The sequence below is a fragment of the Hemitrygon akajei genome, chromosome 23 (assembly GCF_048418815.1).
Source record: "Hemitrygon akajei chromosome 23, sHemAka1.3, whole genome shotgun sequence".
In the NCBI taxonomy this organism is placed as follows: Eukaryota; Metazoa; Chordata; class Chondrichthyes; order Myliobatiformes; family Dasyatidae; genus Hemitrygon; species Hemitrygon akajei.
The window spans coordinates 49938818-49959046 of record NC_133146.1 but is presented as its reverse complement, the minus strand read 5'-3'; the positions used below and the strand labels follow the sequence as shown (position 1 = coordinate 49959046).

At 40.8% G+C, this 20229-nt stretch overlaps 1 protein-coding gene across 5 annotated transcripts in view; it reads right to left on the bottom strand.

Annotated features, from left to right (window-relative positions):
• LOC140715423 (disintegrin and metalloproteinase domain-containing protein 12-like) overlaps window positions 1–20229 on the bottom strand; it is a 373939-nt gene that overhangs the window by 47198 nt on the left and 306512 nt on the right. For all 5 annotated transcript variants that reach the window (XM_073027589.1, XM_073027590.1, XM_073027591.1 and 2 more), the window contains 2 exons: window positions 10373–10550; window positions 4233–4322 (listed from right to left, as the gene is read on the bottom strand). In XM_073027589.1, the coding sequence (XP_072883690.1) occupies window positions 4233–4322; window positions 10373–10550 (268 nt within the window). The remainder of the gene's footprint in view (window positions 1–4232; window positions 4323–10372; window positions 10551–20229) is intronic.

Genomic DNA, 20229 nt, shown 5'->3' with positions numbered 1-20229 from the left:
CTTTAGCATTTCGTCAATATCATTTTAACAATTTAATCATTTCCTATTTCCAGGCTAGGTTTTCAGAAACTATCCCAATTCTTTTCTTCTGCTTTTTTAATATTCTTCCTCTCTAATGATTTTTCTTCTCTAAATATCTGTTTCATTGACAAACACTTTCAGTGCCAAGAAAGGGTTCTAAGTTTTGAAATGATAAATGTTCCTCTACAGACACTGCCTTTGCTGATGTTTACTTGCAAGGAGGATATCGCATTTATTCACAATGATAAGTATGCAAGTCTCTGTTTGCTATACAGTACTGTGCAAAAGTCTTAAGCTCATGTATATAGCTAGGGTGCCTAAGAGTTTTGTGCAGTAGTGTATTTGTCAATGTGGAGCGGAGAGCAGGTTTGAAAATCTGGTGAGAGCAAAGCATGTTGGGAATGGTGAGGGTGGAATGCCATGGGAGGGGGTGTGGGACAGGTGGCAGCGAAGGAATGCCAGGGGCAGGGGGCAGACACACCCAGCTTTGAGACACCAGGCAAGGTAATTTGATTCCAAACAATTGATCTATTGATCATTACACAATGTCTCTCTGGTTCTTCCTGCTCCCTTCCCACTCCTTTCTCCTTTTTCCAACCATGATTCCTCTCTCCCTGCCCCCTTCCCACTCTCAGTCCACAATAGAGACCCATATCAGAATCATCACTCACATATGTCATGAAATCTTTCTTTGTGACCCCGGTACAGTGCAATACATAAAATTGCTACAGTACTGTGCAAAAGTCTTCGGTACTCTAGCTATATTTATGTGCCTAAGATTTTTGCACAGTACCATACAACAGGTTTGATTTTTTTTGTTTATTTCTCTGTACTTGAACAATCCTTTTACTTTACATTTACCTCTACCCTTAAGAGAAACAAACAGACTCTCCTGAAGGTAGCAGAATGCGTAGCTAACGTAGTAAAGAAGACACATGGGACAGGAAGATGATGCTAGATGTGTATTAGCATATTAGTTTAGTAGCACTGGAATGCAATAAAACTCAAAGATTCTGCCACACTTTGCATTTTTGTGGTGCCAGATTCACAGACTTTGCAGACTGCTCAATATTTTTTTCTTATTGATAGCTCAACACAATTTAAAATCATTAGTTTAGATGTTATGCAGTATAATAATACATTTTCCAGTTAACCCAGTATGTTTAAATAGAGCACAGGAAGCAGGAGATCATGTGAACTAGAGCATCAATGAGCTTCTGGGTAGTGTGGGAACAGGAGTCACATTGATTCAAGGAAGTGCAGTAATGGGGCCCTGCTGAATTTCAGGGGAGCATGTGAAACATCACTGGTAAGGCAGATGACAAAAACCATCCTGATTTCCAAATAGCTAGATAATGGATTAATGGAGTATTCCTGTAATGTGTATCCTGGTTACAGATCTGCAAGATAAATTGCAATTGGGAGGCTGCAAATGAAATTAACGAAACTGCTGCACTGGTTTGTGAGTTTTAGTTATGAACAAAGATTAGACAGACTCAAAATGCTGGAGGAATTCAGCAGGCCAGGCAGCATCTATGGAAAAGGGTAAACAGTCGACGTTTTAGGCTGAGACTCTTCTTCAGGGCATGGTCTCAGCCCGAAACGTTGACTGTTTTCTCTTTTCCTTAGATGCTACGTAACCTGCTGAGTTCCTGCAGCATTTTGTGTATGTTGCTTTTGATTTCTAGCATCTGAAGATTTTCTCATGTTTGTGATTAGACAGACGGTTGTCTATTTTGAAAGAAATAAGGCTGAGGAGCAATGGAGGCATTTAAGCTTATGAAGTAAACCTGCTGCAGAGAGATTGATATGTAGAGGGCGTAGAGGAATGGATTGAGAATTGAGAAGCTTTTGATCTCTCAGGTTTAATTCACCCTCTTAAGATGTGGGCAGTGCAGAAACCTGAATGCGCACTTGGAAAACTGTATCTTGCAAGTTTATGAGTCAAAAGTTGGACAGTGGAAAAAGGCTGAAAACCTCTTTGTCAGCCACCATTACCATATTGAGTGAATTGGCCTTTTGTGTCACGGATTTTTGTCAAAACCCTCTGTCAATAAATACTACTACGATAGTCACCATTAATGCCAACATAAAGTGAAACATGGATTGATTACGTTTTGACTTTTTTAATGGGGTAGTGGTTTTGTAAAAAGTGTGAAGAAGGGCCTGTACTGTGCTGTAATGTCCTATGTTCTTAAAGATCAGAAGGATGATCTCTAACTGGGTGATAATGATGTACATTTGACACCCTCACTGGAGAAAGTGTGACTTAGAGAGCGTCAGATAACATCCAAATAATAAGTAAAGGTGATATTTCATGTAAGAGCTATATTTATTCCAGGTTCCTGCATATAAGCACAATAATCTCTGCTTGATATTGTTATGGTTCCAAGATCATTAATAGCATAAGAAATCCAGGGCAGCGCAGTAGGAGTTGAGGATGCCATCGTCTACCTGCTGAACCGTGTCTACGCCCACCTGGACAAGCCGGCGAGGACTGTGCGGGTCATGTTTTTTGACTTCTTCAGTGCGTTCAACACCATCCGCCCTGCTCTGCTGGGTGAGAAGCTGACAGTGATGCAGGTGGATGCTTCCCTGGTGTCATGGATTACTGATTACCTGACTGGCAGACCACAGTACGTGCGCTTGCAACACTGTGTGTCAGACAGAGTGGTCAGCAGTACTGGGGCTCCACAGGGAACTGTCCTGTCTCCCTTTCTCTTCACCATCTACAACTCGGACTTCAACTACTGCACAGAGTCTTACCATCTTCAGAAGTTTTCTGATGACTATGCCACAGTTGGATGCATCAGCAAGGGAGATGAGGTGGAGTACAGGGCTACGGTGGGAAACTTTGTCACATGGTGCGAGCAGAATCATCTGCAGCTTAATGTGAAAAAGACTAAGGAGCTGGTGGTGGACCTGAGGAGGGCCAAGGCACCGGTGACCCCAGTTTCCATCCAAAGAGTCAGTGTGGACATGGTGGAGGATTACAAGTACCTGGGGATACAAATGGACAATAAACTGGACTGGTCAAAGAACACTGAGGCTGTCTACAAGAAGGGTCAGAGCCGTCTCTATTTCCTGAGGAGACTGAAGTCCTTTAACATCTGCCGGATGATGCTGAGGATGTTCTATGAATCTGTGGTGGCCAGTGCTATCATGTTTGCTGTTGTGTGTTGGGGCAGCAGGCTGGGGGTAGCAGACACCAACAGAATCAACAAACTCATTCGCAAGGCCAGTGATGTTGTGGGTTGGAACTGGACTCTCTGATGGTGGTGTCTGAAAAGAGGATGCTGTCCAAGTTGTATGCCATCTTGGACAATGTCTCCCATCCACTCCATAATGTACTGGTTAGGCACAGGAGTACATTCAGCCAGAGACTCATTCCACCGAGATGTAACACTGAGCGTCATAGGAAGTCATTCCTGCCTGTGGCCATCAAACTTTACAACTCCTCCCTCGGAGTGTCAGACACTCTGAGCCAACAGACTTGTCCTGGACTTATTTCCACTTGGCATAATTTACTTATTATCATTTAATTATTTCTGGTTTTACTTTGTTATATTTCTACTCTATTCTTGGTTGCTGCAACTGTAATGAAACCCAATTTCCCTCGGGATTAATAAAGTATGTCTGTCTGTCTGTAGCATGGCGATTAGCACAACACAGTACAGGCAACTTGGGTTCAATTCCTGCCGCTGCCTGTAAGGAGTTTGTACGTTCTCACCATGACCACATGGGTTTCCTCCGGGTGCTCCAGTTTCCTCACAATCCAAAGGCGTACCGGTGTTGGAAGTTTAATTATTCATTGTAAATAGTTCCGTGATAAGGCTGGGATTAAATCGGAGCATTGCAGCTCGATGGGCTGGAGAGCCCCATTCAGCACTGTATCTCAAAATAAATAACACAGATGAAAACACTATGCTGAGCGCAATATATTACTTGACCTTTGAACACAATGTGTCAAATTTTGAGCTTCATAGAAGAACATATTCTATATTTAGTTCCTGTTCTATATTTTAGAAAGTTTCCATTATTTTTTTTCATAACTGCAGCATATGCTGTTTCTCTCCACCATATCAATTCACATTCATTGTAGTAGATTTAGACAGCATCTGTGCTAACATTTTATTTCTGTGGGATTTGTGGATGGAGAACGTCAATGTGTTACAAGAGGAGGAACCTCAGTTCTCGGAGGATTTGGTTACCTTGCAGTCTTTGCAGCAAAGTCCGTGAGCACAAACAGCCTCAGGCTTCAATGTGCAAGTACTTGCGTTACAGCAGGGGTTGGTACATTCCTGAAAAGGGGAAAAAAAAGGAATTTGTACGGTTACTTAAATGCATATTCTACTAGAAATTGAAGGAATAGACAATTACCAGAATACAAAGAGAATTGTAGCCACCACAAGGTAACAAACCATTAAAATCTGTTTGCTTCCTTCAAAGATTGTTTTTATCGTAGAATCTCTTCCTGACATATTGATTATGTTATGCTTTGCCTGTGCCATACCTAGATATTCATTTATGGCCTATATGTGATAAAATACAGAACATAAATTTCATCAGTTGAGCAATCGACATTATTGACAAAGGCCACAACAGGACAACCTGTGTGTGTTAGTTCAACTCTCATAATAAGCCTTGAAAATCGATGCAAGCTGGTGATCTTTGCAGTTTGGGAACAAATATAAAGACGACTCAAATTCAGACAGTGGAAGCATTGCTTTTGCTTTTCACTTTTAGAAATAAGACACAGCTGGATAGCGTGCTGGTTTTTATTCACAAGAAGATTAGCGCTGAGGATGGTATTTGGTCTGTTAGCAAGTGAGGCACCCCCCCCACCCCCCACCTTAAATGAACTTTACAGGAGGACCATTGAGAGCTGCATCTCCATCTGGTACGGGAGCAGGACAGGAGGACCATTGAGAGCTAAGCATCTCCATCTGGTACGGGAGCAGCAGAGGACTGGGGACTGGAAGTCCCTACAAAGGACTGTGAGAACGGCCGAGAGGTTCATAGAGCTCTCTCTGCCATCCATCAGGGACATTTCTCAGGAGTGCTGGGCCCTTAGTATTATCAAGCACCCCACCCATCCAAGTAGCATCCTCTTTGACATTCTACCATCAGGATGAGAAACTGCTTCTTCCATCAGGCCTGAGGCTTCTGAGCTCACTGCTGCATCACGTTCGATGTGTCACTGGACAACTTGTACTGAAGCCTACAATATTTAATTTATTCACTTTACTTTGTTTATCTATGCATAATTCATTTGTAGATTTAATTCTTACTTTCCTAAGTTAATGTGTGTTATTTATGTGTCATATGTACTACTGTGCTTTACACCTTGGTCCAGAGAAATAGCGGTGTGCCTGTATATAGTTAATTGACAGTAAACTTGATTTGACTCAGTATGTCTAGCCAGAAAAACCTGAATGACATTAATTGGAGATGTTGATAATTTCTTCAATTACTACATGATTCTGGGTGGCTGCCCGTGACTGGTGGTGTTCCTTAAGAGTCAGTATTGGGATCACTGCTTTTCACATTGTTTGTCAATGATTTGAATAATGGAATTGATGGCTTTGTGGATGATATGAGGAGGGGTGGAGGGGTAGGTAGTGCTGAGGAAGCAATGCAATTGCAGTAGGACTTAGACAAATTCTGATGGAATACTGTGCTGGGAAATGTATGATTATATATTTCAGTAAAAGGAACAATAGTGCAGACTATTATCTAAATGGGGAGAAGGTTCTAACATCAGATGTGCAGAGACCTAGGAGTCCACGTGCAACATTGACATTTATTTCAAGAAGACTAGAATATAAAAGCAAGGAGATAACGCTGAGCCTTTATAAGACACTAGTCAGGCTGCACTTGGAGTATTGTCAACAGTTTTGGGCCCTGTATCTCAGAAAGGATCCATTGTCATTGGAGAGGGTTCAAAGGAGGTTCACTAGGATGATTCTGGGAATGAAGGGGTTAGCATATGCGGAGAGTTGGCAGCTTTGGGCCTGTACTCACTGGAATTTAGAAGAATTTGGGGGAATCTCATTGAAACCTACCGAATGTTGAAAGGATTAGATAGGGTGGACATGGAGGGGATGTTTCCTATGGTGGGGGTATCCAAAACTACAGGACACAGCCCCAAAATTGAGGGACGACCTTTTAGAACAGAGGTAAGGAGGAATTGTTTTAGCCAGAGAGTAGTGAATCTGTGGAATGCTCTGCCACAGAATGCAGTGGAGGCCATGTCTGAGGGTTTATTTAAGGCAGAAGTTCATGGTTTCCTGATCAGTCAGGGTATCAAAGGATATGGCGAGAAGGCAGGTGTACGGGGTTGAGTGGGATCCGGGATCAGCCATGATGCATTGGTGGAGCAGACTTGACAGGCTGAATGGCCTAATTCTGCTCCTTTGTCTTATGGTCTTTTATTAACCTCCCCCACTTTTTCTGGAAGTGTACTTCACGTGCTAATATTCATGGATTTCCATCCTAAAATTACATTTCATAACTTTCAACTCCAATCCTCTGGTACTATTTATGTGCTCAGTCTGAAGAAATATATTACGTGAACTTCATACAATCTTAATCAAAACACACAAAACGCTGGTCAGGCAGTTATCTATGGAAATGAATAAACAGTCGACGGGTTCAGGCCGAGACACAATTGTCGATTGTTTATTCACTTTCATAGATCTGCTTGACCTGCTGAGTTCCTCGAGCATTTTGTGTGTTGTACTTTGTATTTCCAGGTTCTGCAGATTTTCTTGTACATACAGCCTTAATAATAATAATGTGTTATCTCAGATATTTTCACTCCAGAACGCAAACCACAGGTCTTGTCAGTCTTTTCCCCATAACCTCCGCCTCTTGCAGCTAGAATTAGTCCAGTAGCAATTTGCTGCATTTTCTCTCGTGTTCTCTGATGTCTTGGCAACCAGCATTGGATGCAGAATTATTCTGATATATGCAAAACAAATTCTGATGATCATTTCCTTTTGTTCTACAATTTTAGACAGATATTTTAACTTTCTACAGGTGGCATTGAATGTTTTTCTGGATTAGCTGAATTAAATTAGAGTTGAATCATTAGCCATTTCAACACTACTAAAAGTGATGTGTGCTGCTGATTCTTGCTTCCCATGCTTAGAACTCCCGGTTTATTTTCTACAAGTTGATTGTTCTGTCCATTTATATTTTGTCTTCTACTGAAAATTGCCTCTTCTCATTAAGTAGTATTTATCACTTTAGCCTGAATTTATAAATCCACATTATTTACATAAATTAAACAGAACAGCACCAAGCTCCAAGGCCACTCCATTTAGGCTACATCCACACTAGACCGGATAATTTTGAAAACGCCGGTTTCGTGTAAAAACGATAGGTGTCCACACTATGCGTTTTAAAAATATCTCCGTCCACATCGAAACAAGCAGCACGTTTGGTTTCGAATCTCGCTGTGAAAGTGCGCGTTTGTGCAGTTACAGACTAGAAGAACTTAAACGACGGGCAGATGTTGGCTCTCGCGCAGGAGGACTTAAAAGTAAAAATAACAAATACTGGAGCATATGGAGGCAACCTACAGGGAGTTCACGGACAGTATGAACCGGCTGACGACGAACATTGAAAAACTGACTAACTCTGTTGCATTAATAAAGCACCTTGTTAAATGTGTAAAACATGTCTGCACCAGTATTATCTTGTATTTCCATACAATGTTACATTAGGCTGTTACACATCTATTGTCAGAGAAGTACTTGCATAAATAGGTAAACCAGCTTCATACAAGCAAGGACAGAAAACAGGGCAAAGTGAGTGTACTTATTTATTCAGTAAGTTATGGGTCAAAGTATTTGGTGAGTACATGACTAACTCTTCTGGCTTCAGTCTCGTTGCCGTCTGTTCTAAAATTGTTAGGTTGTGGGGGGTGGGGGGGGTTGCGTTCAGGAAAACAATGAAATGACATACTGCTGCCTGACAGTGTTTTCAGAAATACACACTTTGGAGAGTGTTTCTGAAAAGCTCCAGTTTCAGGGGATGAAAATGCCGTTTTAGTGTGGATGAAGGGTAAAAACAAAGAGGAAACGCTTCGGTTACGGACTTATCTGGTGTAGTGTGGACGTAGCCTTAGAAGCTCTCACCATTCCAAGATAATTCCCTATTGATTGTTGATCTCTGTTTGGGATGTGTTTTACTCATGTGCACATTGTGGCAATGACTCAGCCAGCCAAAGTGAGAAGACTGACTTAATTACTGCAATCAGACTTGGTGACGAAGCTGCTATTACTGACTGAGAGTGACTTTATGCCCATAATTTATTCATACCTATCTTTCACTCACTTCATTTCCTCCTCGCTGAGTGAATTGATTTTGCTCACTGTTTGCATTGGGCTTTTGCCTCTCCCATCTCTAATTAAGTTTGCAGATGACACAACAACTGACCTTGTGGTTGAGGAAAGCTTTGCAGGATTTAGATAGCTGAGTTGGGCAGACAATAAGGAGGTGAATGAAATTTAATCTAGACATGCGTAAGGCAGTGCAGTTTGGGGAAGTTCAAAAAGGCAAGGGAATAAGCAGAAAACGGGAGATAAAAGGAGTGTACTACATGATAACAGGCATAAATCGAATGGATATCCAGACATTTTTTCCAAGGGCTGAAATGGTTAATATGAGGGAGCATAATTTTATAGTGATTGGAGGAAAGCACAGGATGCATGTCAGAGGAAACTTTTTTTTTTTACACAGAGAATGGTGCATGGAACTTGCTGCCAGGATGGTGGCAGAGGCCAATACATTAGGGACATTTAAGAAACTCTTAGATAAGCACATGGATGAAAGAAAAATGGAGAGCTACGTGGGAGGGAAGGTTAATGTGCACAGTTACATAGAATAGAACATAGAATAGTACAGCACAGTACAGGCCCTTCGGCCCACAATGTTGTGCCAACCCTTAAACCCTGCCTCCCAAATAACCCCCCACCTTAAATTCCTCCATATACTCACCTACTAGTCTCTTAAATTTCACTCTAGTGTATCTTACGAGAAAAATATTCTGGGAAGTACTGACAATATTTATCATGACATTGTCAGGACTAGAAAATTGTAGCCATAAGAAATAATTGGATCAGCTAGCATTGGTTTCTTTGGAACAGGAGAGGGTGACGGGAAACTTAACTGAAGTGTTCAAGAGATACGGGACCTTGCTATGGTAGCGCAGTGGTGAGTATGGTGTTATTAAAGGTCGGAGCATTGGAGGTTGGAGTTTAATTCTGTAAGGAGTATGTACATCCTCCCCATGAATGAATGGGTTTCCTCCGGGTTCTCTGCTTTCCTCCCACAGTCCAAAGAAGTACCAGTTAGTAGGTTAATTGGTCATTGTAAATTCTCCCATGATGAGGCTGGGGTTAAATCAGTGGGTTGCTGGTGGCGTGGCTTGAAGGGGAGGTATCTTTAAATAAACGGATGGATGGATAGATGAATAGACAGATAGAAAGGGACTACTTCCTTTAGTAGAAGGGATATACGGTATATTTAAAATAATTGGTAGAAGCATTAGGAGAGATGTAGGGTTCTGGAATTCACTACCTGGATTGTGTGTGTGTGTGTGTGTGTGTGTGTGTGTGTGTGTGTGTGTGTGTGTGTGTGTGTGTGTGTGTGTGTGTGTGTGTGTGTGTGTGTGTGTGTGTGTGTGTGTGTGTGTGTGTGTGTGTGTGTGTGTGTGTGTGTGTTCGCGCACGTGGCGGGGTGTTAGTATGGTGGGGGTGAGGAGGGCACAAAAATGGAAAGCATCATCATATTTCTGGATGTGTCCTTGAAGATTTGTGACCTGCAGGGGTAGAATCAAGTGCTGCAAGGCATAATTAAGTTAGAAAGCCCTTGTTCCACCAGCACGTAGATGATGGGCAAAGTGGCCACATAGTATCATTAAATTTCGATGATTTACAAATCATTGGCTGACATAATTTTGGCAAAGTAAGTTTTTTTAAACAAATCCTGTAACTGAGAATTTTGCTATACTGTATCTGGACTTACATGAAATATGTTAATATTTGCTTGGTCCCAACAGGCTTTTAAACTGGCTGCTTGGTTTGGAAGTTTCTTCTAAAACTACTACACTTCTTGCATTAATGTTTTGATAATACACATGTGGTTTTGACTCAGCTACCTGATGTTATACAATGACTTATTTACTACAGCACTAGTTCATAAGTATTCAGTAAAAATTAATTGGCTATAATAATTGCTATTCTGTATTTTATATATAATTTAGTCACCAAGCTGTTAAGAAATTTTTTCTTGAATTTTAAGGGAATCAGAAACAAATTCAATCCATGTTTTGTACTCTTACTTCAAGTTCCCCACAGTCGCACTCTTCGCCTTCCTCAACGTATCCATTGCCACATTTTTGCCCACCGTAGAGCTGTTTTATTTCTGGCATATTGAAAAGGCACATTCCAACACCCTTTTCCAGGCTACTGTCCAGATCTTTCTTGCTACAGCTGCTAAAAACTGTGGGAAAAGGATATCTGAAAAAGGGGAAAAAAAGTGTTAAGCCAAATAAATGCAATTGTGTTACATTATCATTTAACATCTATATCAGTTGTCACAAGCAGCAACAGGACATTAATTCTACGGAAAGTAGAGTCTGATTAATTAACATGTTTGGTCTACAGCCTAAGCAACCAGGTTTAATGTTGCTTACAATATATGGCAGTCATTATGGTACAGGGCTGTATAAAATTTAGACTGTGAACATCAGTTTGAGATTAAATATTCTCATACGATGCTACTATTTACAACCAAAGTGCACTCGACAGCTGCTGCAATATTTAACATTTATTTATATAAAATTCATTCTGCTGAGTGACGACTGGTGAAGCAAAGATGTCCAGTAAGGAAGGCAAATGCAAGGTTAGCATTCTTTTTGAGAGGATTAGAATATAAAAGCAAGGATGAAATGCTGAGGCTTTGGTCAGATCACACTTGGAGTATTGTGAAGAACTTTGGGCCCCTATTTAAGAAAGGATCTGCTAACATTGGAGAGGCCCAGTGGAGGTTCACAGCAATGAAAGGGTTAATGTATATGGAGCATTTGATGGCTCTGGGCCTGTACTCACTGGAGTTTAGAAGAATGAGGAGGGATCTCATAGAAATCTATCGAACATTGAAAGGCCCTAGATAAAGTAGATGTGCAGAGGATGTTTCCAATAGCGGAGGTGTCTAAGATCAGAGGGCACAGCCTTAGAATAGAAGAACAGACACTGGGAGGTATTTCTTTCGCCAGAGGGTGGGTGAATCTGGGGAATTCATTACCGCAGATGGCAGTGAAGGCCAAGTCATTGTGTATATTTAAAGTGGATGTAGATGGGTTCTTGATTAGTAAGGGCATCAAAAGTTATGGTGAGAAGGCAGGAGAAATGGGGTTGAGAGGGATAACAATGGACTGGCAGAGCAGACTTGATGGGCTGAATGGCCTAATTCTGCTCCTATGTCTTTTGGTCTAGTTTAAGGTGACATGATGGTAATAACTTGTTCAGTTGGGATAATGACATGATTTTATCAATTGCAGATATCTTACAGCACAGAAAGAAAGTGCTCACTTCCAGTGCTGTGGCTTGACATGAGCTACTTCACATCCTCATTAGATCCTATTAGCATATGAACCATTACGTAACGTTAGCAAAGAAATTATTATGGCCAAGTATCAGAGCAGAACCATGGAATGCACCTGATTCAGAATTACTGACATAACGCTGCATGACCAAATACAAATGAATATTTGTCAGTGAAATAATCCTATCAGAAATCACAAGCAGCAAGAAAGAAATTGAAAGCAGGGACCATATATTCCGTCAGTAATTACTACAGCAATCTCGTTCATGCTGAAGAAAAGTTAACTTGTTAACATTTACTGAAATGGATTCATACACTTGATCTGTGGTCACAAGCTCAATTACTACAAAAGCCGTGTGTATATATTTCTCATAATTATGCATATTCCTACATTAACTACTCAGTATCCAAAATTTCTTCACTGAAACTTGCTATGTGCCGAATACTATATCCAGTGACCGAGCTCAATCCCTTCCTTTGCTTTAGTAACTGGTGAGAGAAGCTTCCCATTCTGGCAGGCACACAAAATCAGTGGGCAATGTCAATCCTCTGGTCAGATTGCATGCCCCGCAGCCATTCTTCTTGGAAGTGCTACACATTAGAAAACAAGTGAAGGAAGAAAGGGAAAGAGGTAAAGCATCAGCTGCAGGCCTGTTGGCAAAACATCTGGCTTTTGTTGAAGAACTCAAGGGCCAAAGATCTGATGTTTTCATCTCTTCCTCGCTGACAATCACCTCAATGATGTGAGTTTAGCCCCTTCTCTACTCCCTGTACGCCCATGATGGTGTGTCTAGTCTCAACTCAAACACCATCTATACACTTGACAGCGACACTGTTGGCAGAATTTTGGATGGTGACGAGGAGGCGTACAGCAGCAGGATAGACCAGCTCGTTGAGTTGTGTTGCAACAACAACCTTGAAGTCAATGTCACTAAGACTGAGGAATTGTTTGTGGACTTCAGGAAGAAGTCAAGAAAACGCACTCGTCTTCATTGAGAGATTAGCAGTGGAAAGTATGAGCAAATTCAAGTTCCTGGGTGTCAACATGTCTGATGATCTATCCTGGGCAAAGCAAATTGATGTGGAAACCATAGAAAGGGCGCAGAGAATATTTACAAGGACGTTGCCTGGATTGGGGAGCATGCCTTATGAGAGTAGGTTGAGTGAACTCAGCCTTTTCTCCTTGGAGCGACGGAGGATGAGAGGTGACCTGATAGAGGTGTATAAGATAATGAGAGGCATTGATCATGTGGACAGTCAGAGGCTTTTTCCCAGGGTTGAAATGGCGAGCACGAGAGGGCATAGTTTTAAGATGCTTGGAAGTAGGTACAGAGGAGATGTCAGGGGTAATTTTTTTTACACAGAGAACGGTGAGTGCATGGAATGGGCGGAAATGGTAGGATCTTTTAAGAAACTCTTGGATAGCTACATGGAGCTTAGAAAAATAGAGGGCTATAGGTAAGCCGAGGTAATTCTAAGGTAAGGACATGTTCGGCACAGCATTGTGGGCCAAAGGGCCTGTATTGTGCTGTAGGTTTTCTATGTTTCTAATTACAAAGAAGGTACAACAGTGGCTATATTTTATTAGGAGTTTGAGGAAACTTGGCATGTCACCCAAGACTCTCGTAAATTTCTTTCAGATGTATCATGGAGAGCATTCTAACTTTATTGCATCACTGTCTGGTATGGAGGCACTATTGCACAGGATCGTAAAAAGTGGCAGCAAGTTGTAAACTCAGCCAGTTTCATCATGAGAACTGGACTCCCCAACATCGAGGACATCTTCAAAAAGATAGCACCTGTCCTTAAGAAGCCACATCACCCAGGCCATGCCCTCATCTCATTGCTGCCATCAAGGTGGATACATACTCAACATTTTAGGAACAGCTTTTTCCCTTCTGCCATCAGATTTCTGAATGGACAATGAACCCATATGCATTACCTGACAATGTTTTTTTTTACTTTTTAATAATCTTTTTGCATTACTGATTTAATTATATATATATCAATAAGAAATAAACCTATATATTTCTCATTGTACTTTATAGTTTCATTATTATTATGTATTGCATTGTACTGCTGCTGCAAAACAACAAATTTCACGACATAGACCAGTGATATTAAACCTGTTTCTGATTCTGATTGGACATTTAGTTTGCTTTGCCTTCTTCCTAGGCACCTTCGTAAATTTTAACAACAGATGAGGACCCCATTGTAAGTTTCTTACGAGTGCACTGGAGACGTATGTTCCTTCATTAATAACTCCATGATATGCTAGATGCATGCCTATTGTTATAGCAAATGTGGTTTTACTTGGAGAAGCTTGAAGATCTACCTTCTTTCTTCCATCCTGAGAAAGCCCATTCCTGCATACTCAGTATGGAGGACGTACACAAGACCGATTGGATTTTGATGGTTAGCATCCAAAACATTTATTTACAAAGACAGCCTGATAGAAGATGACTAAATAAGGGTATCAATAAATCTTTTTGAAATATGACTTCAATGACAATCATATCTGTACACCCTTCTCCATAATCAAATAATTTGCTATTAGCAACGTGAATAACTAATCAATTTTCAGTCAGCACTTGCAACAAAACAAGAAAGACTAGCAGTACGTACATGCTACTTTGCAACTCAGAAGGTGGCAACATACAAACTTGGAAAAATTGGTGTTTTTTTTTGAGCTGCAGCATTAGTTCCACACGCTTCTACCTATAAACTCCAGACATTCAGACTTATAACATAATAAACACATGCAAATATAACTGATTTGGAAACAAACATACTTATCCCACAGTCCATGTTTTTGATTTTTTTCTTTGCTCTGCTAGTCTCAGGCTAAGGAACCCCTTTTAGGTAACTCCAGTAAAACAATGTGTAAAGCAGTTGGGAGCTGGTTTAACCAGTAATGTGGCGCTCACTCCCGGATGTCTTGGTAGAGGATAATTGATTCTTGAATTTTCTGTAGAATGTTTCCAGCATAAGACAGATCTAGATGATGTCAACAGTACTCCAATGACCAAAATACATTTGCAGTGTAACACTGAACTGTATGTTATTTATTCAGGGAACAGATGAGTTTTACTAATTCCCTTACCACTGAAATTGTGCTATTTAAAAGGTCACTGATTGATGTACTGTACATTTACTTCCTTACTGAGATTTGTGACTTACTATGATCTCAAACGTGCTCCACTGTTGTGACTTCTGTTTTATCTATGGTGGTCTCTCTTAGCTTCCAGGCCCTGGGATCATTCTACATTTCTCAGTGCTACATTGCAAAGGTCACTAAATCTCCATACAAGAGGAAAAATACTTCAAAGTTCAATAAATCCAATAACCTCAAAAGAATAAATGCAAGACCCCACCAAATGGGCATCCAACCAGTCTGCAAAAGACAATAAGCTGCAAATATTAAAAGAAAAAAAATAAATGAAGCAATAAATATCAAGAACATGAGATGACAAGTCCTTGAAAGTGAGTCCATAGCATGTGGGATCATTTCAGTGATGGGGCAAAGTGAAATTGAGTGAAGTTATCCCCTCTGGTTCAAGAGCCTGATGGCTGAGTGGTAGTAACTATTCCTGAACCTGGTGGTATGAATCCTGAGGCTCTTGTACCTTCTTCCTCCTGTTGGGCACTTGCTTTAGCTGACAGAAGCAGTCAAAGAGGCTTCCTAGAAAGGCAATTATTCAATGGCTGCCCTCACACAGTATAACTCCTTACAGAGACTGTCTGACAAACTCCTTCCAAAAGCAGCTCCAAAAGATCATTGTGGCCCTCTGTGCAAAGACTCTGCTACTTATTGGCACTATTCTTCACCAGTAAATGGAAATCAAAAATAAATCTACAAATGCTTGACATGTGAAATAAAAACAGAAGATGCGAGAAACACAAAGCAGATTGGGCAGCATCTGTGGAGAAGTAAAGTTAATATTTTAGGCCAAATCCATTAATTCAGCTGGGACTTACCCCTAGTCCAGCAGAAGACCTTGAGCAACCAACCTGCCCAAGCTCCTCTGATGTTCTATGGGCATTCGGCTATCCCTTCCTATCACCACATATACGTGTCAGCATTCCACTTTGCAGAAAGATTGCTACTTGTACAGTGCTGCGCAGAAGTCTTAGGCACATATAAAAATTCTGTAAAAATAAGAACTGAAAAGTTTCTAAATATCAAAAAAATTACTATGAAGAGTGGTAAACAGTAAAAATCAGAATCAAATCAATATTTGGTGTGAGCACAAAATGGCATCAATTTTCTTAGGTATACTGTCATGCAGTTTTATAAGAAAGTCGTCTGGCAGGTTGTTCCAAACATCTTGAGGAATTTGCCACAGGTCTTCTGATGACTTTGGCTGTCTAATCTTGCTTCTGTCTCTCCAGGTACTCCCAGACAGCCTCGATGATGTTGAGATCAGGGCTCTGTGGAGGCCATACCATCTGAAAATATATAAACAACCTAGGGTGCCCGAGACTATTTGCACAGGACTGTACATTGATATATTCCTTTAAAGCTGGCTGCCAAGACTGTGGCTACAAAGCTAAATGCTGGCTACTGTGAGATCAATGGAGCTAGGCCGTATGCAGTATGGGTTTATCAGGGAAACCCAACAATGGTGTTTTGTGATGCTTGCAACTAAAGTTTATAATCTTTAAGGGATTTATACAATGTTGTTTTAAAGTCACTAAAGTGTAATAAAGAAATTTCTCAGCCCATAGCTTGTAAGTGATCTCTGTTTTATTTCATTCTACTGTTCCTTGAGCAGAACTTGCTTCCCTTCATCAGTTAACTCACTCCAAATGTACATAAATCTTCAAATAATAATTCTACCGAACTGCTGAGAACCAACAATATGTTATTTTATTTGCGTTCAGTGGGTCCGTGTACAATGACTAGATAAGAAAGCAAGGATGTAATGTCTGGGTTCTATAAAAAACTGATGAGACCTCACCTGGAGTATTGTGAGCAGTTTGGGCCCCTTATCTGAGCATGATGAGCTGACACTGGAAAGTATTCAAAGGAGTTTTACAAAAATGACTCTGTGATTGAAAGGCTTGTCATATGAGGAGTATTCAATAGCTCTGGGCCTCTACTCACTGGAATTCAAAAGAATGAGGGGCGACCTTATTGAAACCAGTCTAATCTTGAAAGACCTCGATTGAGTGGATGTGGAGAGGATGCTTTCTATATTGGGTCTAAGGCCAGAGGACACGCCCTCAGTGTAGAGGGGCATCCTTTTAGAACGGAGATAAGGAGGAATTTCTTCAGCCAAAGAAAGGTGAATCTGTAGAATTTGTTGCTACAGGTGGCTGTGGAGGCCAAGTCATTGGGTATATTTAAGGCCAAAGTTGGTAGATTCTTGAATGCTTTGGGCTTGAAGGAATATGGAGAGAAGGCAGGAGACTGGGGTGAGAGGGAAAATGGAACAGCCATGATGAAATGGCAGAGCAGACTCAATGGGCCAAATGGCCTAATTCTGCTCCGAAACCTTATGGTCTTATTTCTGTGTGTGTATGTACATTTCTATTCCATTTCCCTTTGTTCCAGTCTGCTTTCTCTTATAAATGCTGTTCATCTGTAATATATGAAGGTTTCATATCTTTTCACAGATGCTAAGTGACCTGCTAAATGCTTCCAGGATTTCTGAGTCCTTTCTTAACACTATCATTACTTTCTAATTCCCTGCTGTCAATCCTTATAAACTTCTAATTCAGTCCAGATTGCAAGAACTGGAGAAGAAAGGGACTCTATTCAAGGATTGTCAAGTATTTTATTTCAATTACAGTTGACAATATGGAGAACATAAATTTAGCTAGAATAAACATAGTATTTCATGTTATAGATAAGTGTTAAAGGTGTCACACTACACAAATGTAGTTTGCTATTAATGGGTTTATCGCTGAACTTAAAACTTTTTCAAAACGTAAGTGGAATTAGAATTAACTTAATAAACTGACATTATCCAGATTAAATTTAGTTTCAGAATGAAATTAGGGTATGAATTGATTTGACCGAGTAACATAGTGGTTGTTGCTGTAATCGGATCTGATTCACATTTTATCGTAGGCATTACATTAGTCCACATTCCAAAAGTGCCTAAACAACAGAAGAAATAATGTAAAAGAATGTACAGAAATGTCAGGAAAGGCAATTCAGAAGAATTACAAAGAGAAAGAAAAATATTTTATTAACAGAAATATAGAAAGGAATTTGGCAAACACATAAATAACAAAGGAAACATCAGAATCCAGTTAGTGCCATGAGGGTGGGGGTGGTGGGCTCACATAACAAAATTACAGTCAATGACAGAAATACCAAATAGCTAATTCGCTTTTATCAAGGGACTCTTTGGGGGCTTCTGCTGTTGCTTGCATGATGGGGTGGGCAGGGGTTGGTGCTTCTGCTGGTGTGGGTGAGGGTCAATGCATTTGCTGATGCTTGTTCGAAGAGGGAGGGTTCCGGGGCTTCGATGGTCTATCATTCATTCTATGGGGTTCTTGCTTTGTGGATGTCTCTGAAGAGGATGAACTTCATGTTGTATACTGTGTATACATTCTCTGAAATTACAAGAACCTTTGAACCTTTTATACTTTATGCATTTTAGCACATTCGGGATGACCTAGTTCAAAAAGAGAAAATCATTGCTAAGACAATCGCTCAAGATGATTTGTATCTGCTCAGATTTGAAAACTTGCATATTAAAATCTTCTGACAAATAGGCAACCATTTGGCTCATTGTGTCTTTGGTGGTTATTTCAAACTTCCTAGCCCAACCCCACCAGCCAGGGGCAGGGTGGAAGTCTCACAGTTCTTCAACTACTTCATCAAGTCCCCTTTTAATTGTGTGGACTGTTTCGGCATCCAGCACACTCCAGGAAATGAGAAATAGGGACAGCATAACCATACAACAATTACAGCACGGAAACAGGCCATCTCGGCCCTGCTAGTCCATGCCGAAATAGCTGAGAAGCTCAGTCATGTAGCATCTGACCATGTGGACTTCAAAATAGAATTCCTATGAGAAGTTTTCATGAACAAAAAACTATTTACTGAAAAAAAACGATTTTCTGTCCTGTGCGATGAATACATGCGGTACAGATGTATCCAAAAATTGGTAGAGATATCCAGCTGTGAAAAATGCATGCCTGAATCCCAATACCATGATTTTTCATTACACACACACACATATGGCCAAGCCAAACATGCAAAAGCAGTCCTTAGAGCACATATGGCCCACTGTGTATTTAGTTGAGGGAATCCCAGGCTGTGGAATCCAGCACTGGAGACCTACATTCCGAGGTCTCTTTTTAAGTCAGTATAGTCTTCCATTTGATCTTCAACAACCCAAACTTCAATATTCCCTTCTTAATTGATTATGAGCCTGAGTCGTAACACTCTCTTGATGGTAAGGCTGACTCTCAGTCCTCTAAATCCTTGATGCACCAATCTGAATGCTAGTCTAATCACCCAACAGCTGAGTGTGGCTACCTACCCAACCCACCCCTTATAGTCTCAAATCTACTGGACCCACTGCCTTCCACATCATCTTCTCTTGCTGATTCAACCTTCCCTACATTTGTAGGCTTTCCTCACATGGAATCCATTTGTTTCCTTCCTACATTCCAAAAGAGAAACTTCAGCCGGAACAAGGCCCAGTCTACAGCTTTGGGCCTTCAGAATCTTGAACCAGCTGTCCCTCAGGTGAATCATTTATTGTTCTGCTGGGTACGACCAAGTTCATGCATTTTTATGGTCACCAGAAATTTCTAGGTTGTAGCCATGGGCCAGTTTGGCCATAGCTTCTCCTCTGGGGAATACTATTTAGTAACCTCATTGCCCTCTTGAGTGACAACAAAATTTCTGCTTAGCCTAACTAGAGAGTTACAGGGCATCCATCTGGGGACTAAGACCCAAGAGATAGCTTTCATCTTGGGAAGGATTATAAAGATTAAACAGAAGAAAAACTTTAAAAGTTCTTTACAAAGATGTATTTTCACTTCATATAATTCTAAGGGTAGAAAGACCCTAATGGGAGTTATCTACAGGCCCCCAAACAGCAGTCTGGATGTAGGGTGTAAGTTGAATGAAGAGTTAAAATTGGCATGTTGCAAAGGTAATGATACAGTTGTCATGGGGGATTTCAACATGCAGATAGACTGAGAGAATCAGAATGGTACTGGACCTCAAGAAAGGGCGTTTGTGGAGTGCCTCCGAGATGGATTCTTAGAACAACTTGTACTACAGCCTGCCAGGGAGAAGGCAATTCTAGATTTAGTGTTGTGCAATGAACCAGATTTGATCGGAGTCTCAAGGTAAAGGAGCCATTAGGAGGTAGTGTCCATAATATGATATGTTTTAACCTACAATTTGAGAAGGAGAAGGGAAAATTGGATGTGTCAGTATTACAGTTGAACAAAGAGAACTATGGAGCTATGAGGGAGGAGCTGGCCAAAGTTCAATGGAACAATACCCTAGCAGGGAAGACAGTGGAACAAAAATGGCAGGTATTTCTGGGAATAATGCAGAAGGTGCAGGATCAGTTCATTCCAAAGAGGAGGAAAGATCCTAAGGGGAGTAAGGGG